Source organism: Haliotis rubra, unplaced genomic scaffold, assembly GCF_003918875.1.
Source record: "Haliotis rubra isolate DU_JTF1 unplaced genomic scaffold, ASM391887v1 Scf575, whole genome shotgun sequence".
NCBI classification, from domain to species: domain Eukaryota; kingdom Metazoa; phylum Mollusca; class Gastropoda; order Lepetellida; family Haliotidae; genus Haliotis; species Haliotis rubra.
Genome location: NW_025767274.1, coordinates 436,559 through 463,813, shown reverse-complemented (window position 1 = coordinate 463,813; position 27,255 = coordinate 436,559). Strand labels below are relative to the sequence as shown.

The following is a 27,255-nucleotide window of genomic DNA, read 5'->3' as shown; positions in this document are numbered from 1 at the left end:
GATGGACGTAACCGTACTTAAAAGCAGGAATTATTGTTATTTGGATTATTTTCACTTCCCAAGCTTTATATATTGTTGGATTTGAACTAGCAAATAGGTTTATTTAAAAGCAGTATGAAACGCAACAGATTTCTGCTTTGTTTTGGGTGAGAAATATTAACGAACGTTTGGGAGAAATCACTTCAGATCTTCTTTATCAAAGCCCTATATCAACCCCATATCATTGCCATTCACCGCACTCAGCATTACCCCGGCTGTATGACGGCGGTCTGTAAATATTCGAGTACGAAACAAGACAATCCAGTGATAGACATCATGAGGATCGATATTTGGGATATTGGGATTCAGTGCCAAGCGTCAACCAAACCAACGAGCCCCACTACCTGATCCTGTAAGTCACCCCTTACAATCATAGGTTGCTGAAGACCGATTCTAACCCCAGTCTTCACGGGTAGCTTTAATGGCATTACAGGTATACCATGTGTACTTGGAAGGATTCAAATGATTGTGATTGAAGTGAATTTGAATGGTGGAAGACGCCGCTTTTAGCAATATTCCAGCAATATCACGGCGGGGGACACCAGAAATGGGCTTAACACATTGTACCCATGTGGGGAATCGAACCTGGGTCACTAGGCTACCCCACCGGCCCAATGGTGGAAGATTACATGTGAGATGTTGTGTGACAATATAGTACAAGAGCACGTTGATTGGCCTGTGCAGTTGCGTCTGACGTGGAACAATGTTAATGTGTTTTCTGACCTGCTAGACCCCTTGGTCGGTCAGTTGTGCTGCGAGCTTCATACAGATTGTTCCTGGTTACTGTACCTTGTTCAGTCAGTAGCTTCACGTAACTCACCCTACCTTACCTTAAGTTTAAGTAAGCAACCCAGTAGCTCTTGTTTCTGTTTTAGGCTCAGTCACATCTTGTAGCCAATATATAATTTGATCTGGACCAGAAAGTCCTGTTGTTTGACACCAATAGCTATATTTCCATCTCCTAGAGCTGTATCTCCTGCCATAGGGATACAATTCTAATGACAACCCAGATGTTATGACAATTGATCCTTATCTTATGTCACACATAAATGTCGTTTTCTGATTGGCTGAGTCAATCAATGTATCCCGCTTACAAGCGAGTAACATATTCTATGTTACCCGCTGGAAATGCCGAATTGTGGGAATTTGATTGGTATTTCATGTTAGTAGTGTTTGGGCTGTTCCCTAACTCCGGTACTCTTTATTATGATCCAATACCTGTGCTTCAAACAGTTCAAAATTAACATTGACGTGTTCGGTAAGATAAACACGTTGTTCACTGCAACATTGGGCCCCATGGGTTGATTTACCCTCTCTGTTTGTTTATGTTCCCCTCGCCCTTCGGGCAAACATAGAAGGTACATCAACCCATGTCCCCCTCGTGACCAGTGAACAACTTATAATATTGTCCTGGTAAAATGATAAACAATGACACGCTGCTTCTAAACCCAGTGTGTGTTGCTGGTGAGCTATTCTAACCCAGAATCCCCACACAGAACATGGGTAGAATACTACACATAGTGGTGCAAACAAACACAGGTTACAAGGGACAAACCCCAATCCAGAATGTTTAGTTTTATGCCACACTCAGAAATATTTCAGCTATATGGCGGTGGTGCCCAACAGATGGACGAGAACAGCATGCTACTGCTGTGGGATTACTGCTGATAGTGGTATAACCAGCACTGGTTATAGGGGACCATCCCAATCCAGAATCTCCTGATCAGCAGTGAGACAACAAACACATGCTTGTATGGCATACTAAAGCATTTATTAAGATGAGATTAATCATATAACTTCACAACATTATGGATGGTTTAACGGAGGCAATACATTCTAAAACAGATCTCAGTCAGATATGATAAAAAAGAAAGCAGAGCTGTGTACATCTAGGGAGATCTTTGCTCAGAACAGATACAGTCACATCAGAGGCACTAACAGAGTAGTCATCTCAATTTACTAAAACACTGTGTCATGTACAAATAGATATGGCTAGAAACTCAGGCACCTAAATTTACAAATACGTGCTGATAAATTAAAATCCATTATAATCCCACAAACCACTTTAGTTCGGTATCCATAGACTTCAGAAAAATGCATTAATTACACCAATATCAATGAATTACAGCAGCCTACCGTCCACATAAAACACGAGTACCGTATCGTCAAACATCAACCCTTGTCAATTTCAGTTTGGGTGAAATGTACAATCGGTCCAATCCAGACTGAATGGGGCCGATCTGGATAGGAGCGATGTGGTGTACGTCCAGGATCTGGTTACATCAAGTATCATCAATGTCTGTCACATTTGTAGAGTATATAAGTCATGAACATTATTTCAAAACATGCAAAATGTCAGAATTTGCAGACAAAATGGAAGCAGTAACAGAAATCGTCAGTGTAATAAATAATGTCACTTGCAGGTGCAAACCAGACCTGTCAAACATTTTGAAGGGCATACTGGCAGTGCTAGGCATCCTCTGGAATGGTAATGCATAATGTGGTACAAAATTCTGTAGTGCTGTGAGTGGAATATCATCATTCCATATCTCTTTCATAAAAGAAGGCAATCTTTTCCCAATATGCCCCTCGATTGAAACATGGTTGACTATTGGCAGTAGCTGTAAGTATTATCAAGCCAAAAGTGAAGCTCAAACAACACATCAGTCAAACACAGCAAATATTATAGAATGAAGTATGTCTGATTTGCATTTACATCACCTAGAATGGAATACGAAGGTAGTTGTTTCCAAGCAGACATCTTGCATACCACTGTAAACAAAGTGTACCAACTTGGCTCAATCTCTTGTCGAAAATAGAGGAATGCCGTTGATAAAATGCTAAGCTTGATGAAGATTTTAGGTGTAAATATTTGCCGAAAGGTTACATGACAAATGATCCATGTACATAGTTGGAAATGCTACTGCCAATAGAGGAAAGAAATGAAATCATACTTGTGTAATAAAATACTTCAGTTCCAGTGACAATGTAAACACTGCAAAAAAAATAAAATTGTTCCTTGAAAATGGGTTGTAAGTGGCAAGTAATAGTTGCTCAACAGCCGAAATTATAGTGCTTAATCCAGGATATAGTGAAATTCAATATCCAGGAAGTAGACAGTCATTTGATCAGTTTCCTCCATGCAATTATGTCCTGATTATTAATCCCTGTTATGTCCAAAATGTCCATCGTCCATCATACCCTGGATGAAGCACTGGTAACCAGAAGAAGCACCACAATGAGACTGCAGCAGACGGCAGATGCTCTGGGATGAGCAGATGTCAAGTCTTGCTGCATCTGCTGTGCAGTGCATCTTTACACATCATCTTCAAGTGCCTGTCTCTGTTGTGGCATTTCAGACACCATGAACTGGTTAATAATCTCCTGCATGCTGTCACGTAGTTCCTCCGGGGGATCGTTTTCCTGTCGCACCTGGATGTCCTCCTTTACCATGGTCTGCTCGCGACCGTCTGGTCCGATGGTGGTCTTCATGTGGATCTCCTTCTTCAGCATCAGCCTGCAGGAGATATCATAAATCAAATTGGAGTGTTTGCTAAAATATGACTGGCTGAACAGATTTGTTCAAATTCATGACTGTGTCTTATACTTTTAACGACAGAATTTCTTGCTCATGCACGCATTATGCATTCTGGAGCTGTGTGTTGCCGTAATGCGCTGTGTGTGAAACTATAAGGGGTGCTGAAAGTCTATGTGCTGCTATGGTGTGTGGTGGTGAGGGGCACTATGGATAGCTGAGTGGGGTACTGTGTGTGGTGGTGAGGGGCACTGTGTGTGGTGGTGAGGGGCACTATGGATAGCTGAGTGGGGTACTGTGTGTGGTGGTGAGGGTCACTATGTGTGGTGGTGAGGGTCACTATGGATAGCTGAGTGGGGTACTGTGTGTGGTGGTGAGGGGCACTATGTGTGGTGGTGAGGGGTCACTGTGTGTGGTGGTGAGGGGCACTGTGTGTGGTGGTGAGGGGCACTATGTGTAGCTGAGTGGGGCACTGTGTGTGGTGGTGAGGGGCACTATGGATAGCTGAGTGGGGTACTGTGTGTGGTGGTGAGGGGCACTGTGTGTGGTGGTGAGGGGCACTATGGATAGCTGAGTGGGGTACTGTCTGTGGTGGTGAGGGGCACTATGTGTAGCTGAGTAGGGTACTGTGAGTGGTGGTGAGGGGGCACTGTGTGTGTGGTGGTGAGGGGGAGCACTGTGTGTGTGGTGAGGGCACACACTGTGTGTGGTGGGGCACTATGGGTGGGGGGCACTGTGTGTGGTGGTGAGGGGCACTATGTGTGGTGGTGGGGGCACTGTGTGTGTGTGGTGAGGGGCACTATGGATGTGGTGGTGGGGGCACTGTGTGTGGTGGTGGTGAGGGGCACTATGGATAGCTGAGTGGGGTACTGTGTGTGGTGGTGAGGGGCACTGTGTGTGGTGGTGAGGGGCACTGTGTGTGGTGGTGAGGGGCACTGTGTGTGGTGGTGAGGGGCACTATGGATAGCTGAGTGGGGTACTGTGTGTGGTGGTGAGGGGCACTGTGTGTGGTGGTGAGGGGCACTATGTGTGGTGGTGAGGGGCACTGTGTGTGGTGGTGAGGGGCACTATGTGTGGTGGTGAGGGGCACTGTGTGTGGTGGTGAGGGGCACTATGTGTGGTGGTGAGGGGCACTGTGTGTGGTGGTGAGGGGCACTATGTGTGGTGGTGAGGGGCACTATGTGTGGTGGTGAGGGCACTGTGTGTGGTGGTGAGGGCACTATGTGTGTGGTGGTGAGGGCACTGTGTGTGGTGGTGACTGGGTGGGGGCACTATGGATAGCTGTGTGGCACTGTGTGTGGTGGTGAGGGGCACTATGTGTGGTGGTGAGGCACTATGGTGTGTGGTGGTGAGGGCAGTGTGAGGTGGGGCACTGTGTGTGTGGTGAGTGAGGGGCACTGTGTGTGGTGGTGAGGGCACACTGTGGTGAGGGCACTGGTGTGGTGGTGAGGGTCACTATGTGTGTGGTGGTGGTGAGGTGGGGCACTGTGTGTGGTGGTGAGGGCACTATGTGGTGAGTAGTGGGGGCACTATGTGTGGCTGAGGGGTGGTGAGGTGAGGGTCACTGTGTGTGGTGGTGGGCACTATGTGTGTGAGTGTGGGGTGCACACTGTGTGTGGTGGTGAGGGGTGGTGAGGGGCACTATGTGTAGCTAGTGTGGGGCACTGTGTGTGGTGGTGAGGGCACTATGTGTAGCTGAGGTGGGGCACTGTGTGTGGTGGTGAGGGGCACTATGTGTAGCTGGTGTGGGGCACTGTGTGTGGTGGTGGTGAGGGCACTATGTGTGGCTAGTGAGGGCACTGTGTGTGGTGGTGAGGGGCACTGTGTGTGGTGGTGTGGGGTCACTGTGTGTGGTGGTGAGGGGGCACTATGTGTAGGTGAGTGGGGGGCACTGTGTGTGGTGGTGAGGGCACTATGTGTAGCTAGCTGAGTGGGGCACTGTGTGTGGTGGTGAGGGGGGCACTATGTGTGCTGAGGTGGGGCACTGTGTGTGTGGTGAGGGAGCACTATGTGTGGCTAGTGGGGGCACTGTGTGTGGTGGTGAGGGCACTATGTGTAGCTGAGGTGGGGCACTGTGTGTGGTGGTGAGGGGCACTATGTGGGGCACTGTGTGTGGAGGTGGGAGCACTGTGTGTGTGGTGGTGAGGGGCACTATGTGTGGTGGTGAGGGGGGGCACTGTGTGTGGTGGTGAGGGGGCACTATATGTGTAGCTGGTGAGGGGTCACTGTGTGTGTGTGAGGGGCACTGTGTGCTGGTGGCTGAGGTGTGTGTGTGGTGTGTGGGGTGGTGAGGGGCACTATGTGTAGCTGAGTGGGGCACTGTGTGTGGTGGTGAGGGGCACTATGTGTGTGGTGCTGGGTGTGTGGCAGGAGGCAGTGGTGAGTGAGGGAGGCACTGTGTGTGGCTGGTGAGGGGGGGCACTATGTGTGGTGGTGAGGGCACTGTGTGGTGTGTAGCTGAGGTGGGAGCACTGTGTGTGTGAGTGAGGGGCACTATGTGTAGCTAGAGTGGGGGTGGTGAGGGAGCACTGTGTGGTGGTGAGGGGCACTATGTGTAGCTGAGTGGGGCACTGTGTGTGGTGGTGAGGGGCACTATGTGTAGCTGAGTGGGGTACTGTGTGTGTGGTGAGGGGCACTATGTGTAGCTGAGTGGGGTACTGTGTGTGGTGGTGAGGGGCACTATGTGTAGCTGAGTGGGGTACTGTGTGTGGTGGTGAGGTGGCTGAGTGGGAGACACTGCTGTGTGGTGGTGAGGGCACTATGTGTGTAGCTGGTGAGGGGAGCACTGTGTGTGGTGGTGAGGGGCACTATGTGTGTATGTGGGTCTGTGGTGGTGAGGGGCACTATGTGTGTAGGTGAGTGGGGCACTATGTGTGTGGCTGAGGGGCACTATGTGTAGCTGAGGTGGGGCACTGGTGTGGTGGTAGGGGGCTGTGTGTGGTGAGGGGCACTATGTGTAGCTGAGTGGGGTACTGTGTGGTGGTGAGGGGCACTATGTGTAGCTGAGTGGGGTACTGTGTGTGGTAGTGAGGGGCACTATGCTTACTTTGTAGACTCAGCTCCATCGACTGAGGTGGTCAGTGAACTGTTCATGCTGCCAATGCTGTCGTCTCCTGAAATACCATCACAAGCTGGTCAGATGATGTCGTACACATGCACAAGTACATTTACTTACCTTGAATCAATACATCCTCATTCATCACAAAACTGCTCTTTAGAGTTGATAACAAAATTAACATGAAAAGCAATATCAGATCTCCCCAAAAAATTGCAATTTACAAAATGATATTCTGTAATAAACATGTATATTTAGTTTCAAATTACAAACATCTTTCCACTTTTACAGTGAATGAGTGATTACTATTTACACTTTAACAAAATTCTAGCAATATCACGGCAGGGTACACCAAAAATGGCTTTACATGTTGTACCCATGTGAGGAATCGTGATGGCACAAGACAATTCCAACATCATAGATGAGCTTGTTCACAATAACCATACCAAAACTAATATACCTTGATACTTAATAATTGACTCTGATAGCTGTGACAGCAACATACTGACTGATTGACTGAGTTTGGTTTTACGCCGCTTTTAGCAATATTCCAGCAACATCACGGCGGGGGACACCAGAAATGGGCTTCACACATTGTGCCCATGTGGGGATTCGAACCCGGGTCTTCGGCGTGACGAGCCAATGCTTTAACCATTAGGCTACCCCACCGCCCACAGCAACATACAAGTAAAGTACTTTTAATTATTCAAAGACTACCCATGCACATTATCAATCTACCAACTATATATATCATGATAACTACAGGGCTGCATTGACAGTACTACTGGGGAAACACACAAACATGGATGTCCATTTCAGGAGACAGGCCCACAAAACAATATGCAGCAAATACGTTTTCACAACATCAGGATCATCCAGGAGACACACTTCATGACAACTGTGCAGCAGATTCCAGCATATAACACATTGACACTTTATATGACAACTATGCAAAAAACACTTAAGCATAGAACTTGTGAACATTTTATGTGACACCAGTTCAATAGGAACTTCAGCAGACAACTTGTGAACACTTTATACGATAATGATGCAACACAGACTTTAGCATATAACTCATTAACACCTTATACGACAAGGGTGGATTAGAGATTCACGATCTAACTCATTAACACCTTATATGACAATGGTGGATTAGAGATTCAGGATCTAACTCATTAACACCTTATACGACAATGGTGGATTAGAGATTCACGATCTAACTCATTAACACCTTATACGACAATGGTGGATTAGAGATTCAGGATCTAACTCCATTAACACCTTATACTGCTACAATGGTGGCTTAGACATTCAGGATCAACCCATTAACACCTTATACTGGGTGGATTAGAGATTCAGGATCTAACCCATTAACACCTTATACCACTTACAATGGTGGATTAGAGATTCAGGATCTAACCCATTAACACCTTATACGACAATGGTGGATTAGAGATTCAGGATCTAACTCATTAACACCTTATACGACAATGGTGGATTAGAGATTCAGGATCTAACTCATTAACACCTTATATGACAATGGTGCATTAGAGATTCAGGATCTAACTCATTAACACCTTATATGACAATGGTGGATTAGAGATTCAGGATCTAACTCATTAACACTTTATATGACAATGGTGGATTAGAGATTCAGGATCTAACACCTTATCACATTAACACCTTATACAACAATGGTGGATTAGAGATTCATTAACACTTTATATGATCTAACTCATTAACACCTTATACGACAATGGTGGATTAGAGATTCAGGATCTAACTCATTAACACCTTATACCTACAAAGGTGGATTAGAGATTCACGATCTAACTCATTAACACCTTATACGACAATGGTGGATTAGAGATTCAGGATCTAACCCATTAACACCTTATACGACAATGGTGGATTAGAGATTCAGGATCTAACTCATTAACACCTTATATGACAATGGTGGATTAGAGATTCAGGATCTAACTCATTAACACCTTATATGACAATGGTGGATTAGAGATTCAGGATCTAACCCATTAACACCTTATACGACAATGGTGGATTAGAGATTCAGGATCTAACTCATTAACACCTTATATGACAATGGTGGATTAGAGATTCAGGATCTAACTCATTAACACCTTATATGACAATGGTGGATTAGAGATTCAGGATCTAACTCATTAACACCTTATATGACAATGGTGGATTAGAGATTCAGGATCTAACTCATTAACACCTTATATGACAATGGTGGATTAGAGATTCAGGATCTAACTCATTAACACCTTATATGACAATGGTTCATTAGACTGAGTGAGTATGGTGTTACGCCGTTTTTAGCAATTTTCCAGCAATATCACGGCAGGGGACACCAAATGGGCTACACACATTGGTACATTAGAGATTCAGGATATAGTATGTGAATGATTGAGTTTGGTTTTACGCTACTTTTAGCAATATTCCAGCAATATCACGGTGGGGGACACCAGAAATGGGCTTCACACATTGTGTCCATATGAGGAATCGAAACCCGGGTCTTCGGCTTGACGAGTGAATGCTTTAACCACTAGGTTACCCCACCGCCCTGATTTAGCATAGAACTCATTAACACCTTATATGACAACGTTGGATTAGACTGACTGACTGAGTTTGGTTTTACGCCGCTTTTAGCAATATTCCAGCAATATCACGGCAGGGAACACCAGAAATGGGCTTCACTTATTGTACCCATGTGGGGATTCGAACCTGGGTCTTCGGCGTGACGAGCCAACGCTTTAACCACTAGGCTACCCCACCGCGCCGGTGGATGAGAGATTCAGGGTACAATTCATTAAAATTTTACATGTCCACTTTGCAATAGAGACTTCAGATCTAATTTACACTACAGACCAGGTGAAAGACCTAAGCATACAACCTAATAACAACATCGTATGATGATAGTGTGACTGAGACTTAGCATAAAACATTATAAACATTTAATAAGACCATAGTTCTGAAGATAAATTTGATATTATGAACTCTGGAAAAATGGAAAATGGTTTCAGCAGACAGACCTCAGCATACAACTTTTTAACACTCTACATAACCATGCAATAATGACTTAACAATGCAATAATGACTTCAGCACATAACCTATTAACTCTTTATGGCACAATGGTGTATATAGTATTTATTGTGTGTACGTTGGAAACTGAATCTTGATAATTAGCATAATGTGCCAACACTTTGACCACTGAGCTACTCTAGTAGTAGTGAGTGAGTTAAAATTTAACGTCACCTCGGCAATATTTCAGCCATATAGTGATGAGAACTCTAGTAGTAATGATCGATAGATATTGTAGCAAAACAGCCCTGTTGTTTTCCACTCGTCCCTTCTGCCGGGGCAGAATATGTAGCTGATGCTTTGAGGCACCATTCTGAGACAATATTTAATCAGACACACTTCTTTAGGAGACCCAACCATTTGGCAATTTACTATACCGATCTTACTTCTTCAGCTATCTAAGTAATGTATTGCAGCTCCAACATCAGATACAAAGGTAGAGCAATATATTTCAGGTGGGAAAACATAATGAACAAATACTGGGAGTAGTTTTGAAAACTTCAGAAAAACGTGTTTTGGCACCAGCCTGTCAGAAACTAGTTAAATAATGCTTTGTCTTGTGAAAGTATGAAATCTAACTGGTTGTTGTGTCAGTCCTGACTTCCACACTTATGACAACATTCTTCAAATCCTTAAAAACAACAGATTTACAACAGTTTTAAACAACCACACATTTTTCATTCTAAAACTATTGGGCACAGTATCATTAAGCCTTCAATATCTAACGACGTCTTTCAACACAAACTATATGCTCCAGGAAAAGACTAATGCTACATAAAAAGTTCAAAGCTGAATTAAGATCATAATGGAATTATCGACTTTGTTTCACATTCAGTGAAATTCCTAATTTAATGATTTATCTTTCAGTAACTTCTACTTTGTAAAACCAAATAAGTGCATATAAAGTTATTATTCTTCACTGATGAAGAGATGTATATTTTCTAAAACCTAAACCAGGAACTATATTGGACAATAATAAGATCGAAATCCATTTTCACTATGATTAACAACACTTAAGAATATATCAGGTCTCCAAAATTAAATAACGATATGCATTAGGACCACTATTACAAGAGGATGGCTCATCTTGAATCAGTATCCAGGGACAACAGTCCCTTCAGGCCCAGACAACAACCAGCATTCCATTGTACGAACACTTCTAACAACACGAAGAGTTCAAATGCACCAGACAACAGACAGACTATACAGAGCACCATCGTCATAGCGACAGCCCACCTTCCATCAGATCGGGATCCCCTTCTTCTTCCTCCTCCCCATGTGCTGCTACCATGGAAACCGAAACAGTCAGTTAAATGTGTTGGCACAAAATCAGGCATCCAAACAGACAGATGCACTGTTAATTAGCATTTGACATCATTGAATAAATAATGCTAAATGTATATTTTTTATTCATCATATCAAGTTGTTTTGATTTTATAATGATTATTAATGTTTAAACTAAGTTGATGATATTGTTGCATATTTTGTATGGAAATGCTAAAATGTGTCCCACGATGATTAACGTGATGTTTCATGGCATAATTACAGGATATACAGTCATGACTCACTGTGTAAGCATGATTTCAATATAGGAGCATTTAACACAGAATTAAAGTTCTTAAAACCTGCATGAATAACAGCATTCTAGCAAAATAAGACAGATGTACACCACCTCACAACAGATAAAGCAGATTCAACGTAAGATAATCGAAACAATTATAAAAGTGCGGATGAGGCTGGCACTGGAAGAAATGCTACAAATTATAATGGTCACAAACACACGAGAGAAGAACACAACAGAAGATCGCCACAACTCTGCAAAAGAAATTGATACATTAGTGCAAATAGATTCAAGAAGTGCATATAACTTTTGACAACAATTACAAGAACTTGCCTCCCTAAAATTATCAGCTATTCTGAGCCAAATATGGTAACATGAGTGTACGAGGCAAGTCCTTTAATTTGTACATTGATGCAACTAGTCTGTAAGACATAGGTTTTGGATTTTTAAAATGAAATCTACACATATGCCTATATCATCTGCAGACCAGACACATCAACACATAACATACTAATAGTTGGACAACATTTTGATATTTTACAAGATGAAACATCCTGAAAAGTAATTTAAAAAAAAAGATATGGAAATGAAATTAGAAAACTTCAACTAGCAACATATGAAAATATAACTGATGAAAACTGAAGATGAACGTATTGGACAGCCCATATAGAATTGATTGAGTGGGGATGAGGAGTAGACATGCAAGGAAATGAGGACCGGACAGATGCTGATGACTAGGCAACAGGTGGAGATGATTGAGGAGAAGGAACTGAAAAGAGTTGTGAGTACCTCGACTAGAGTCGCTTGTCTCCGAAGTAGCAAGTCCTATGTGGGGCTGGCTAGTGGGAGAAGAGGAGTGGTCAGAGACAGGGTGGGAAGAAGTGGGTGCAGGGTCTCTAGGGGGGCTCATTTCAGGGCTGGGAGATTTGTTCTTTTTTGACTGTTTCATTGCTTCCCATTCAGCCATTGTAAATACTTTCTTTTTCTCTTGGTATGGACCATGGGAAAGGAAGGGACTTGAAGAAACTGTTGGCTCCATGTCAAACTTGAAGTTTTGCTCTTTGTTATATTGTTCATAGGATTCATACTCTTCTTCGGTTTCTAGGAATGGATTGGTGTCGTAAGAAGTTTGAGATACGTGTCTCACTTCTGTTGTATGAGTCTTTGTTTGGCTTTCTGATTTGTGTGTATAGGATTGTTCTATGATTTGTGATTTTTCCTCAGTCATTTTGTGCTTGTATTTGAATTCTGCAGATTCTGCAGAAACCTGCATCAAGTCATGAGAATGACTTGAGTCACTTTGCGATCTGATTGTCTCTTGTGATGATTTTGACAAACCGGAACTACCCATGCTGCTCCAAGCAGCAGATTCAACAGACATCTGCATGACATCTGGCGGCTTATCTGATTTATCAAACTCCAAAGAATCTGCAGAAGTTAGCATCACATCATCTTGGCCTTGTAAAGAGTCTCTATCTATTTCGGCTTTCTGATCAACTTCCAGCTGAATCTGTTGATCTCTCCATCACAGTCTCTGGCTGACCTAGTTCCAGTGAATCTGTCGACGTTTGCATGAAACCAGCTTCCACAAGCAACTGACGTTCAAGTTCTATGGAATCTGCAGATTTACACATGATGTCCACTGGTTCAGTTTCTAATCTGCAACCTAATTCAATAGAGTCAGCAGATCTGTCCATTGCACCATCAGTTTCATGCAGAGAGTCAGTGTCATACACATCTCTCTGTGATTTCCTGTGCTCCAGGCCAAGAGAATCTGAAGACAACTGCATGACTGATTCTCCATGTAATGAGTCAGAGTCCTGTTCATTAGCAGACGTGAATTCTCCACCCGATGTTGTTGCATCACCTGCAGCCTGGCAGACGGGCACAATACCAGTGAAAATCACACTTGATGTCATGTCAGTCAGTTCTGATGTGTCACCGTCAAGTGAATCAGCCTTCTCTCCTTCACTCAACGAATCATGATCAATGCTTTCTTTACCATCAAGAGAGTCTCTGTCAATGTCATGTTTAGCTGAATAAGCTTTAGCAGCTGCAAATAGTGACCCAGATTCCAAGATGGTCACAATTTTCTGGGCTTCAACTTCAAGTTCTTCCGTGGATCTTACTTCACGTTCTAAATGTTCAAATTCTATTAAAGAAGGATGAGAGGAAGCATCACTTTTTCTGCTCATACTGCCTAAAGAACTTCTCCTGTCCTCAGAATCTGTAAAACATTCCCTCTCATACTTCTCAAACTCAGCTAATGAGGTCAAAGAGCCGGCCCCATTGCTGCTTTTACTTTCTGGTGTAACTTTTTCTATGGACCCCAGAGAACCAGACACCTTCTCCATTGAACCTAGAGAACCAGATGACACTTTCTCAATGGAACCCAAGGAACCTGACACAGCAATGTCTCTTTCAAGTCTTTCAAACTCTGCAAGTGAGGATGCTACTGATGCATCATCTCTGTCATTGTTTTTATTGTTTGAGGGAAAGCGTCTCTCATCAAGGGATCCACCAAGACTTTCCTTGTCACCAAGTTCAATAGAACTTACGGAGCCAGATTGGTTGATTTCCTTTTCAAGATTTTCAAATTCTAGTAGAGATGATGAGATGGAAACATCATCCTTTTCATTACTTTTCCCAAAGAATTTGTAGTTATTCACACCAGGTGATGGTTGTGGTCCTTCTGGAGAGCTTTGTACATGGTCTGATGTTCCACCTTCAGAAAGTGCTTCTTCTCTCTCAATCATTTCAAACCGATCTTCATCAGACATTTCAGTGATAACAGACAATGCTGTCCTGTCTATAAATTCATAGCGTTCACTATCCAATGAGGATTCACTTTCCCTGTCACCATCTCGATCATAGCTACGTCTTGGCCATTCTAGAATTTCTTCTGGTTCCTCTTCTTCATCCTCATCATCATCGTCCTCCTCACCACCAGTATCTTGAAGAGTAGGCTGCATGTCTGAGTGGAATGAGGAGGTCATTGATGCAAAGTCAGCCAATCTGTCTTCTTGTTCCTCATCTACCATGTCCTCATCTTCATCGGGTTGTGCAGCAACAACTGTGGCAAAACTGTCAACACTCGAAGAGTCACCATGATCTTCAGGACTCTGAAGTTCTGCATAATCATAGGGTCTCATTCCATCACAGATTTCCACTCTCAGTTCAAATTCTTCTGCAAGTTTATCTTGTTCATTGACAGGTGTAGACCCAGTTTCAGCCTCTACTATTTCACTCTGTTGAACAGCAACTCCAAGCTGAAGTTGTTGCTCAGCATCTTTCAAAACTTTAGGGGTTGATTCTGAGTCAGTATCCACTAAAAAAGGATCCTTATCTTGTGGATAACTAATTTCTTTTTCTTCTTTCTCCTCAGGAGGCTCTTCCTGCTCCTGAACCTCCTCTTCTTTGGTAGTCTCTTCCACTCTTGGAGCATCAGTTTGGTCAAATTCTGACTGATATGATGTGGATTGTTTTGGTTCCACATCTTCCTCTTCATCATCTTTTTCAGGAATGCATTCGTTGGTGTATTTCTCAGCAAAGCATAACGGATAATCACCTTCATCTCTTTCCTCATGAAGATGTTGTGTGATTGTGATTTCAGGAATATCCTCGGAAACCTGTTTTCTAAAGAGTGGTAAAGGTGGTATAGGAGGGGGTGGAGTGGCAGGGGGAACTTCTAGTTCTTCTTCACTCTCGTCAGTCCTGTCCACATCTCCATTGTCTGCAGCCATTGCAACAGCAGGTTCTTCATCTGATATATCCTCATCTGGTTCCAATACTGCAGCTGAGGCTTCCATCTCTGCATACTCCATTTCTTTCTCATCCTGAACCTTCTGTTTGACATCCTCTAGGATAGATTCAACAAAACTACTTGCTGTTTTCTCCAGAACTTCTTCTTCAGCAGCTTGTAATTCAGAAGCCATTAGCTCATCCTGCTCATCTCCAAAGTAGGATTGTTGCACTGCATCAGGAGTTGGAGATATTGGTCGATCCAGATCATCCTGCAGAATATCCAACTGGTCATTTTTCTCAGTAGCAATGAACAATGGGGCTGGTACTGGTTCACTCTCATCAACTTCTGATTCTGGCTTACTGTCATCCAACCTGATAAGTTCATCCTCTGCCTTTTCAGCATATTCAGATTCAACCTGCCTTTCTGTTTGTACCTCAGACACAAAATCGTGGATGTCACTCGACTGAATGATTGTCTCTGTAAATACAGTTGTTGTCACACTTTCTTTGTATTCAGACTCTTTTGACATGGAATAATGGTCTTCATATTGTAAAGTTTCTTTTTCTTCTTTGGGTTTCTCCTTTACTGGTTCATCCTGTTCGACATACTCATCGAGTCCATCATCACTATCACTAGCAGAGAAATACTGTTGTTGCTCCTCTGTACCCAGCATGTCACTGCTATATTCCGAAGCGAAAGCAACCTGTGGCTCTGCCTCTATCTCAAGAGCTCTTTTCCCTGGGTAGATACCACCCTGAGGCAACTCAAACTCTTCCTTTGCTTCTTCAGCTGGAGGTTCTGGTTCAGATGTCTTCTCTTTTGCTTCTGTCGTGATTGTGTCCACTGGAACAGGGCCCTTGGTTTCAGAAAGTTCTTGTTCAGTTAAAGCTTCATCTGTTTGAAAAGTGATTTCTGTTGGAGGTTGTGTCATTTCAGAGTCTTGGTCAACCTCCACCGCTCCAAGCGATTCTTTGAAGGATGTAGAAACAGACAATGCTCCCATCTCCTCAGATGGCATTTCAAATCCATAGAGTGTTTGTTCAGATGATGTCAGCTGATCTTGTCCTTGAGGTGGCTGAAGCTCTTCCATGACACCCTGTGTGAGAGTTACATCTTTCTCTTGTTCTTTGGATTCAATAGGCTGGGCATCACCTGCTGAAAACTCCATCTGTTGTGGTAATTCATCAGTTGACTGGACAAATGATTCTCCTTTAGGCTCTTCCTCCACAGGCAGTTGGGCATCTTGAAGCTGACCAATGACATCATGTTCCACAATAAATTGTTCCTGATAATGAATGGGTGGTTGTTCTGGATATTCCTGGTCATATTCTGCATGATACTCCACCTCAGTTGGTCCATTTGGCATACTTACAATCTCCTGTGCAGGTGTAGGTTCAATAATGTCTTCCTCTTCTTCAACAACAACATCCTGACTACTCACCATTTCAGTATCGATCTCAGCATAGCTGCTGGTTGATGTTGCTGATTCTAGGGATGTGATCATAGCTCCCTCAACTGTAACCTCTGTAGCCAAGCCAACATACGCTAGTTCACTTGGTGACATGATTTCAAATGGTGAACTTGGTTCATCCTCTTCAGTATGTTTGGGGGTTTCTGACAACTCATCTTCATCAACTCTATGACCCTCTTCTGCTGCAAGTTCTTTTTCAACTTGTTCATCGTGTATCTGTTCTAATTTTGAACTTGCACTTTCAAGGTCACACACAGTGTCTGTGATGGAGGAGTCCATGGGTGTTGGTGCAGGTGGGGAGGGGTACAGATCTGATCCAGATTCTTTGGTGTCAGACAAAACATCAGAGCATACTCTCACTTCAGACGTTACCAGTGAACCATCTGTTTCAAACACATCATCTTCTGGACTTGAAAGAATTGCTTTTGGTGCGGCTTCTGGTTGAGTTTGTTTTTCAACGGAGTCTGGTGAGATGTCATACGCTGCCACCACATGTGATACATGTCCAGTATCCAGATCATATGATGCTGCTAACAATGTAGGCTCCATGGAAACCTCTGAAGAAGAAGTTGATGTTTTCACATCCTCACCACCATGTAGCTCTTGGGTTCTGGCAAATAAGGTATCAGTTTGAAATGTAACTCTCTTCTCTGTTTTCCCTGATGGTTCATCATTCATTTCCTCCAAACCCTCAGAAGTTGGGGCTTCCTCAATAGGTGACAGTTTCTCCTCCGTGGAATCTCTTTCAGTTTCTGATGACTCATATATTTCATTGTCTGCTAGTGCCTTACTAAGGCTATGTACAGCCATGGGGAATTTGTTTGGTATGTGAGGAGGATGTTGCATTCCACATCCCCCAAGTTCTTCTTGCAGTTCTGCTTGACTCTCATAAGTTGTAGACAACTCTTCACTGTCAACAGAAGGGGAGAGTGATCTATCCTTCTCATCACCCATTTCCTGGAGCAGTTCCTGTTGGGCAAGGCGAGACTCCTTGCTCACTACACTGATAGGCTGGAATGAATGCGCAGGGAACAGTTCTTCATCAGGTTTGCTGTCTCTACTGTCTGTGCTGTCTTCCCTTGTGAACTTGGATGATTCAGTGTGTGAAGATTCCATGTAATACTGGGCATCAATGAATGATCTTTCAATTGAGGAATCTAAAGACGACTTGGCAGTGGCATATGATGCCATCATGTCTTCATTGGGTGAAAAAATATCCTGAGATGTAACTTCCCTGTACATATTTGCAGCCTGTGCTGCAAATTCATCTTCAAACTCTGCTTCTTCACCCTGTTTTGCGATCTCTTCCTTGACATGCTGTCTACTTTCTAGAATGCTTGATATAACTTCAGCTTTGTGAGTCTCTTGTATCAAATCATGGGGCTCATGGACAGGAGTGGTTTCAGGCTGAGTTTCAACTTTCTGTACTCCATCAACAAAAACCTCTGCTGTTACTTCACTGTATTCAACACTTTCTTCATCAGATAGATGGAATGTTACCCTTTGCATTGATCTTGTTTCAGAGACTTCCTCAACTTCTATCTCATCAATTGTTTCTGATCTGTGTTGCTCATTTTTGAAAGATACAGCTTCATCAGACTTCTCATCCCTTCTGTAGAATGCTCCCATATCAATTGAGTGTTGGGCTTTGAATAATTTTTTGTCTTGTTCCAGTAAGGACTCCGAGAACTGTCTCTTGAACTGATGTGCTACCTCCCATGGAATTTTAACAAATTTACCACTAGCTTCATCAAACACTTCATTGTCACGATCTGAACTGCTTTGTGAGGAAGCATCTTCTGGAATTTCCTCTCCTTTTTCTAGTTCTGGTTCATCATCTGGAATGGTTTCCCTTGGCTCAGGAACAGAGTCACTTTTTGCCTTTTCGGTGACTTCTGATGTCATGTCCATTTCATGGCTAGTAGGTATGTCTGCCTGAATTTCAGTTACAATTCTGGTTTCTGATGACTCGGTGAGCAAGACTGGTTGTTGGACTGGCTCCTCCTGACAGGAAACCAAATCTGGTTTTGTTTCATGGTAAGATTCTGATAACTGTTCATGGTAAGACTCAGTCATGCTCGTACTATGTTCAAAGTGAGAATACGTAGTTGTAGTTGTGGTTGTCGTCTCATACTTGTCATCTTTCACTGTGGTTTCAGTAGTTGTTTCTGAAAAAAGCCCTTCCTGTCCTGACAGATCTAGTTCGTCCTGAGTCATTTTTCTCTGATCAAGCTCCCGTTTGAAGTCATCAGGAAATTCAAACTGAAATGGTTTCTCCTCAAGGTCTTCGGGAGAAATTTCCTTTGTGTCTTGTTTCTGGAGTTTTGGCTTGTCAGCAGCTGCAATAGCTCCTTTGTCAGCATCCTCAGCAGAGAACGCCATGTTGTCGAATGCCATGTATGAGAGCCGAGTTTCCCTCTCCTCAAGAGTCTCTTCATCAGGTTCTCCTGCTGAGTCAGCCGATTCAGTTCTCATTGATTCTGTCATTTTCACATCTACAATGACATTATCACCTTCAGTCTGCACTGATGGTGCTTCTTTCTCCACAGTGTCATCCTTGGTCGAGACAGAGGTCTCTTGTACAGTTACTGAAGTGTCAATCAAAATGTCTTGATCTTGAGACTGCTGTGCCAGAGAAACCTCTGGATGCACCACATCTCCTGGTCTGTCTGTGACATCTCTTTCTGTGGTGATGTGTGTTTCAGTTCGGTCTATTGCAGCTTCACCAAATTCATCAGAAGCTTCATCATCACTTTCTTTCAATTTCTCCTGATCATCAGTCTTTACTTCTACTCTTTCTTCATAAACTGTGGTTGTTGTTTGTTCAGACACTAGTGGCTCAAACGTTTCATCATCAGGTACACTTTGCACACATTCAACAGTCTCTTCAGTTGTTTGGTAAGATGACTCACTTACAAGTTCATCCATGTAATCTACTCCAGAGATTGTGGTTTCCCTCACAGTAGATTTCATTTCCTTATAGGATTCTGCAGGATATTCAAATAGTTGTTCCTCTACAACAGTGTCATCTCTGTCATCAGGTGAAAACTGCAAAGTCTGTTCTACACTTTCTCTTTCAGATTTGTGGAAGACAGTTTGCGTTCTTGTTTCTGAGGTGGATTCAGTGACTTTAGTTATGATTTCAGACTCCATGAATTCTTCATCCCGATCATCTTTGGTTGGTGAATCAAGTAGTATTGGCTGTGGAAGAGGAGTTTGTTCTTCGGTTTCTTTAGGTTCTTCATCCACCTCCTCCTCTTCTCCTTCCAGAACTGTAGACAGCTGGTCTGATGGTGAAGGGCCGACCAAGAGAGGCTTACCAGGAACAGACAATACTGGCTGCTGCCCCTGATCTAGCTGTGAGGAAACTATTATGTCTGGGGATTTATCAGAGAAAGAGAAAGATGGTGTCTGGGGATCAAGCTCTAGATTAAGGGCCTGCTTAGCCGGAGATTGTTGCTTAGATAGGGGAGAAAACTGTTCTTCCACATCCGTCTCTTCAGTTTTCTCTTCACTGGTTTCACGTTTTTCGGCATCTACAGAAATAGAAGGGTTAGTGCAAAACCATACAATTAAATGGTTAAAGCTGCGGATAAATTTCATGGTAAACTCCAATTTTCTATAGCTTATCCATTAGTAGATCAAAATGAAAACATAGTAAGTGTTAGTACCTGTTAAGTAATTTCCAAACAACAATTTTGATGCAAGTGACAATTCAATTTCTCAAAGAATTATTATTGTTTGGATTCACTACACTTAAGTATGTCTGGACTGATTTTGCTGAAACATATTTGTCCATTAAAATAAACATACTGTTATGCAACTCAAAAGTATCTCAGGCACAGAAAAACTACATGCAATGAAATAAACCTGGAAAAGATCGATATATATCTTGTGGGAAAAAAATACATGAACATAGATAGATTTGAGTGAAAAGTGTCAAAGCACTAAAACAAAAATATAGAAAATATTGGAATAAGAGGGTTACAAAATTTGGTTATCTTAGACATGAATACCTTGATCACGAACGTCGTCAAGTTGGGCAACTTCCGAACTCGATGAACTGAGCTTTTCTTCTTGCTCAGTCTTGACGACTGGGATCTCTGATGAAAATAAACTCTTCATGAATTCGTATTAGAGCATACCAATATATGATCTACGATACACATACCACAGTACTCAGACAACATCCACTTACTAGTGCATAAGCATTCCAAAATCTACTCGGACACAAAATGGACCAAATAATTCCATCAACATGCATGTCCTGCAAAGAGAAATGCAAATTAAACAGTGCAATAATTAAGTTGTAACTAAATCAGTATTCAGCAAAGAGTAGAGTTTAACTGTACAAAGGCAAAAGGTTGTTGTTGAAAATAAGGCTAGGGTTGTAATACAGAAGAAACTGGAAGAGAAGCAGGTGTGGAATGGCTAGGACTGCACACAAAGGCAGTTGAATCCTTATGACTTGTAGCAGAGGCATGCAAAGCGACATTCCAAATGGGTGTAAAGTAGTTCGATTGATTCATCCTTGGTATGATTGTTCTCTCATTCTACACAATCAAACCTCACAAAGTGCACTTTGCATACCGTCTCTCTTCCTGGTGCAAAAATGCTCATTCTTCATTCTTTCTACAGAATATATCGCTCTATATGGATCATGTGCTCCCAAACTCCAAGTGATGTAATACTGGGATGTATTGGAATGCGATGATGAATGAAAAAGGCAGAAACAACATCATGCAGCTCAAATGAAGGAAGCAGACATGCCACGGGTTGCTGGCGGCCACAATGACTCACCTTCGGGGCCGGTAGTCTTCTCCTGCTGATACAGCTGCTCATAGCTGGAGGAGTGACCAGCTGGTTGGAAGTGAAGGTCTGGTTGTTTGGTGTCAAAGTGGTCACCAATATCCAATATTTGTTCAGAGTGTGTTGTTGTTGTTTCAATGTTTATTCCTTGATAGAGTCTCTCATAACTTGATGTCATGACCGTGACTTCCTCTGAAGTTTCTTCAAAAGAGGACATTGGTGGGGCAGTAGGTTCCAAAGCTGGTTGTTCATTGAGTTCAGAACTCAGAGTTGACATGGTGTTGTTTTCCACTGACTGGTCCAGAGTTTCTTTCTGGGCCTGTTCGCTGGAGGATTGTTCACTTGCATCAGGGGCTTCAGCACTACTTGTTCCAGTTGTAAATCCATCACTAAGAGGATCTCTCATGAAGTCATCTCCAAAGCCAATTTTGGGTGGCATATCGGCATCTGAGATTGAATAGTGAATGCACATTTCCCTTTTTCAACACTGCTTGGACATGTTATTGTGTTATGGAAATAAGTTATCTCAAGTCTTATTAGTTTTTTTTAGAAGGGGAACTAATGAATATATAAGTTTTTTAAAGACAATCTCCAAACTAGAACAATGTTAGTATTGTTAAAATATTACAGTTTACTTTCAACATTGAAATATATACATAAGAGGATAACATTGAAAAGAATTATATACTGTGGTCAGAAAGCAGTTATCCTATAGCATTGACAGAAGTTAAAAGGTCAAACTATCTACCTTGGATATAGATAAGATGTTCCTCCTGGAGAGCGTAGTCGGGTTCAGATTCATCCACTAGAGCTTTACTGAGAGTGTCTTGGTCTTGAGAAGCAACAAGTGTAAACTCAGTGGGAGATGGAGGTCTGTCCTCATCATCTTCACTTTCTGATTCTGAATCAGTGGCTTCTTCTGATGACCTATCTTCATCAATTGTCTGATCTATTCCAAGAGCTTTCATTAACATGTCCTGATCATGTGACTGTACAAGGGTAAATTCAGAGGGAGAGGGAGGACGATCTTCATCATCTTCTCCAGATGAGAACCCTCCAACCTTTGGTGGTTTCCTTGATTCGATAGATTGTTCAATGAATATCTGTTGGGATGTGTCAGCAGTAATTCTGCCTTCTGGTTCCATTTCATCATCGGCTGAAGCTCCTGTGATGTCAGATTCTTCAAAAGGATGTCTAGCTTCATATGAAAATTCTAGTGGAGACACTGCTCGTTCATAACCGTCAGAATGTACAACTGTTTTTTCCTGCACTGTATCAAGTTCATCAGGTTCAATGTCACTAGGTGTGCCTGACCTATCTTGCACCTCAGTGGAGGAGGATGGAAGGAGTGGGGCATGGAGGGCAAGATAGATGCCATCTTGTGGGCTGGAAGGTCTGTCAGTCTCTTGTCCTTGAGTAGGAGACTTTTCGGAAGAGGGGGCTTTGTCAGCAGTTTGGTCTGATATAAGAGATTCACCTCCTGCTCCAACAATGTCTATGGAGGTACCACCACTTTCTCTTTGGGAAGAATCACTGACTATTGTTTCTAGTGTTTCCTCTAGGAAGGATTCTTTTCTATCAATAAATGTCTCTTCAAATGATACTAATTTGTCTTCTTCTCTGTCAAAATCAGGTTCATCATCAAAACTAATAAGTGTTTCAGTTTTGAATTCAGTGGATGTTCGAACCTCTTCTGTAAATTCCTCTCTACGGTCTACAAACTGATCAGACTCTGCCACCTCTGGCTCTTGGGCATCATCTAAGTCAGATGGTTCATAAATGGAAGTTGTCATTGATGACTCAAAGGAAGTCACTGCAGCAAAATCATGTGTTTGCTTAGATGGAACAAAGAATTCTTCTTCAGCAGGTTCTGACTGACCATCCTCATCTTTGAAGTCAGTTTCATCAGGTAGGTAATCATCTTCAATGTCTTTTTCTTCAGGTGCCTTGTCTGGCATAGCTTCAATTGGTTTGATTTCTTCATCAGAAAAGTAGCTTGTTGCATGTTCAACAACTGTTTCTGTTTGTGTGAATGAGAAACTTTCAAATGAAGTTTCCTTGACAGTTTGAGATTGTTCAACTATTCCCTCCTCTTTGAGTTGAACATCTTGCTGTATAATTTCTTCCTTTTTGTCCAGGACTTGTTCTTCATACACAACTGTCTCTTCCAGTTTACTTGGGCTAACATCTTCATCATCAAACTTTGCATCATCTGGAATAGTGTCTGAGTCTGAGGTGGGTTCTCTGCTAGCTCCAAGGTCTTCTTCATCTGAAAAGTCTTCATCAGATTCCACGGCTTGCATGTCACCTGTTGTCCAGGGGACTGCTTCAACAGGAATTGCTTGTTCAGCAGCAGCGATGAATTCCTCCCTTTGCTCTACCTGTTGCTGAGAATCAACCGATTCTGTTTCAATAGATTCAGCTCGTTCCCGTTCATCCATAGACTCCAGGGATGTTGTGATTAGCTCTGCTTCAGCACAAGTAGGTTCAACATCCTTATCCTCTTTCAATTCAAGTTCTTCTGGCTCTGGTCTAGTTTCTGTAGTATCAAGGTCTAGTTCAGATTTTACAAGAGTTGAAGTTTCTGTAGTGTCTATGTCCAGGTCGGATTTGATTAATGTTGAGGAGGTGTCAATCAGGATTTCTTCTTTTTCTGTGTAGGACTGATCTATGGAAGATTCATAAAATGATTCTGTCATAGGATCACTTGCTGCGAGGTCATACTTTCCTTCCTTTTGGGTGACTTCATCCCAATGTTTCAAAGAATCAAATTCAGATATTTCACTTTTAACAGTCTCAGAGGTATGTACTTCTACGTGCTGCACTGTTTCAGAGCGCATTTCAGAAAATTCTATCACAGATGACTTTTCAACAAAACTTTCTTTTTTCAGTTCATTTTCAATTCCATCCATGTCTTGCTTCATTTCTGATGCAGCCTTTTCAGGAAATATTTCAACTTTCACCTCTACTGAACCCTCATCCTCTGACGAGGACATCCTCTCTTTTTCTACATGATCATCATGTTTGTCTTTGTCTTGTGTTTCGGGTAGCTCTTCTTCCTGTTCATCTTGATCTCTAATCACAGGAGACTCAATGTCTTTCTCATCCAGTTGTTGATCTTCTTTTTCTGATTTTGGTTCGTCTTCAGTTGGAGGTTCAAGTTCAGATGGAGTTGCCTTTCCCATCTGTTCTGGTGTCTCTGACACTAGGCGGTCAGTTTCTTGAGGCTCTGGTCTATGTGGTCTCTCAGATTCATCAGTCAGGACTACTTGTTCCTCATCAAGGGGTTGTTTGACAGGTTCTTCAGGTGTCAGTTCACGTTCTTGTTCAAAGGTTTCCTCAACTTGTGCATGTTCCAATTCAGGAGATGCTGATTCTCTGTACCCTTGCTCAATTGGTCCTTCAAAAGATGGAGAGTCTGAGAATTCATCAGCATCCTCAGTTTCAGCCAACTTTTCTAACTCCGGTTCCTCAGTTTCAGCAAATTCTTCATCAATATCCTCATCTTCAGCTTGCTGTAAATCAGTCACTTCCTGTGGCTCTTCCATCACAATCTGCTCTTGGTGCACCTGGATTTGACTTGGTTCTTGTTGCTCCTCTGCAACTCCTTGAGACTGAGCAAATTCACTTGCAGAAAGTTTTCTCTCTTTGAGGTCTTCGTCTGATAGCTCAGAAGATCCACTCTTAAAATCAACTTCAACAGGTTCTCCTTCCATTTCAAATGATGCCTGATCAACTATGCCTTGGTCAATTCTATTCTGGTATGATGTATTATCCTCAACAGTTACAATTTCAACTTCAGAAATGTCAAGGGCTGATCCAGCATCTTTCAAATTATCAGCCTGTTTTGGTTCTTGAACTGGTTCTCCTGTCTGCACACCCTCTGGTTTCTCTGTTTTCACAGGTGAAAGCCGCTCGCTTTCCACAAGCTCTTCATCGGATATTTCTTCCTTAGCAGTTATTGGTGTTTCTTCAATAATTTGGGATTCTACAGTTGTTTCTGTGATGTGTTCAAAATGTTCAGTTTTGACCACTAAGTCTACCTGAGTGGCTTCAGTTGGTACGACTGCCTCTTCAGGAAGAACAGTTGACTCTGGTTCCTTTACAGAAGCTTCAGGTTCTTCTTTCACCTCTTCAACAGAAACTTGCATCAGCATTTCATCACTGGCTGCCATGAGTTCCTCCTGTGAGAGTTCATCTTTCTCCAACATCTCCCATGCTTCATCTTCGCTCTCACTTTCATGCTCGCTCAAAAGAATTTCCTTTTCAGCTTGTACATACTCAGTTGGTGCTAAAGAAAGTTTTTCTACTTCCTGTGGCTCACATACATCGGAAACTATGGGTTTTGTTTCTTTTTCAGCTGTGTCTACAAGCATTTCCTCATCAGAACCCTCTACCTCTTCCTTCCTTTCAGGTTCTGGACTTACATCTAGTTTCTCAAAGGTTTCCTGATCCTCATCTTTAGCCTCTTCTTTTTCCTCACATACTTGTTCTTCTAGAGGTGTTACACTGTCAACAATACTTTGTCCATCAACTATTTCTTCTGACTTAATGGTTTCAATTTTTTCATAGGATTCTGACATTTCTGTCTCTTCATACTCATGTGTTCTCTCTGAGCTAACAGCCACACTTGTGAAAGTTTCAACTGTCTCTGTGACTTCTACATCCCTCTCTGGTATTTCCATTTCCTTGAATCTATCACTTTCATCCACTTCAAGTTGATCTTCATCATATTCTGCACCTTCATCAGTTTGTATTTGCTCTGTTGGCTCATGCTCGATATAATCATCAACTACAACCAAACCTTCATCATCTTGAACATCAACAGGTTGTTCGTCCACCTTTTCTTCCATGAGTTCATCATAACCTTCATCTTCAGGAATGAGCACAGCCGCAACAGCTTCTTCTTCCTCTCCACGCTCTTCATCATCTTGTTGAAGTTCAGGTTCTTCCCTATCAAGATCAGACTGCTTATCAACAGATGGTTCATCTTGTTGAGGTGACTGTACTTCATCTGGTTTGGCTTCAAAGCTGTCTTCTTGTAGCTCTTCTTCTACATGTTCAACAGCAGGTGATTCGTCAGTAATTTGTTGTATCTGTTCAGTGTCCTTTTCATCAACAGTCTCTTGTAACTTGTCTTCCTCCTCAAACATTTCAAGTTCTTCCACTTCAGTTGTTTTTAGCTCCAATAGAGCTGGTGTTTTGTCTTTCTCCTCCTGCTCAGATATTTCCTCTTTTCCCATGACTTGATCCACATCAGTCATTGGTGAAAATACTGTATCTTCTGTGAAAGTATGTTCTTCATAATGAACAGCTGAGGAGACCGTCTCTGTGGTTTGGATCTGAATTATATCCTCAACAACTTCCTTGGACTCTGTTGGTTCTTCTTCCTCTTCCATTTTCTCAGCAGCTACTGGTTCAATAGAAGTGTCCTGAAAGGTTTCCTCAATCACTTCTTCGGGGGATTGTCGTGTAATTTCAGACACTGGCTCTGCAAATTGCTGCTCAGTGACAGACTGCAACACAGCATCTTGCATGTCAGTTGTTTCCTCAGTTTTAGCATGAACTGTTTCAACTTGATCAGCTAGTGACTCCTCAACAACTTCGCTATATTCAGTAACCTCAACATGCTGCTCTGCAGAAACTACCTCAAACACATGGACATCTGAAACAGTTTCAGACTCAGTGACTTCTTCTTTGCTAACCTCATGCATGCCTGTTGTTTCCTCATACTCTACAATTCTCTCAGATGCCACTGTCTCTGTGATTTGAGTTTCTATCAGCCTTTCCTGCACAATTTCTCTTTCATCTTCAGGTTCCTCATCTTCATCAACTTTTCCAGCAGTAACTGTTTCTGATTTCAACATTTCAAATGTTTCATCAATTACTTCTCTTGGATGTTCCTCTTCTACAGAGGCAATGCTCTCTGCCTTCTCA

The 27,255-nt window shown here is 42.5% G+C and overlaps 2 protein-coding genes across 2 annotated transcripts in view; both read right to left on the bottom strand.

Moving 5' to 3' along the window:
- Nucleotides 1-1,788: 1,788 nt before the first annotated feature.
- On the bottom strand, nucleotides 1,789-12,775 carry LOC124254564. The gene is made up of 4 exons (XM_046688389.1): nucleotides 12,083-12,775; nucleotides 10,969-11,016; nucleotides 6,621-6,687; nucleotides 1,789-3,556 (listed from the first exon to the last, which is right to left on the bottom strand). Exons 1-4 carry the CDS (start codon nucleotides 12,735-12,737, stop codon nucleotides 3,355-3,357), a joined length of 972 nt encoding a protein of 323 aa, XP_046544345.1. The 5' UTR covers nucleotides 12,738-12,775; the 3' UTR covers nucleotides 1,789-3,354.
- LOC124254561 (ankyrin-2-like) overlaps nucleotides 12,615-27,255 on the bottom strand; it is a 101,179-nt gene continuing 86,538 nt past the window's right edge. Inside the window, 4 exon segments of the mRNA XM_046688386.1 lie at nucleotides 12,615-20,045; nucleotides 20,526-20,612; nucleotides 21,310-21,765; nucleotides 22,067-26,270. Coding sequence (XP_046544342.1) covers nucleotides 12,787-20,045; nucleotides 20,526-20,612; nucleotides 21,310-21,765; nucleotides 22,067-26,270 — 12,006 coding nt within the window. The 3' untranslated portion in view covers nucleotides 12,615-12,786.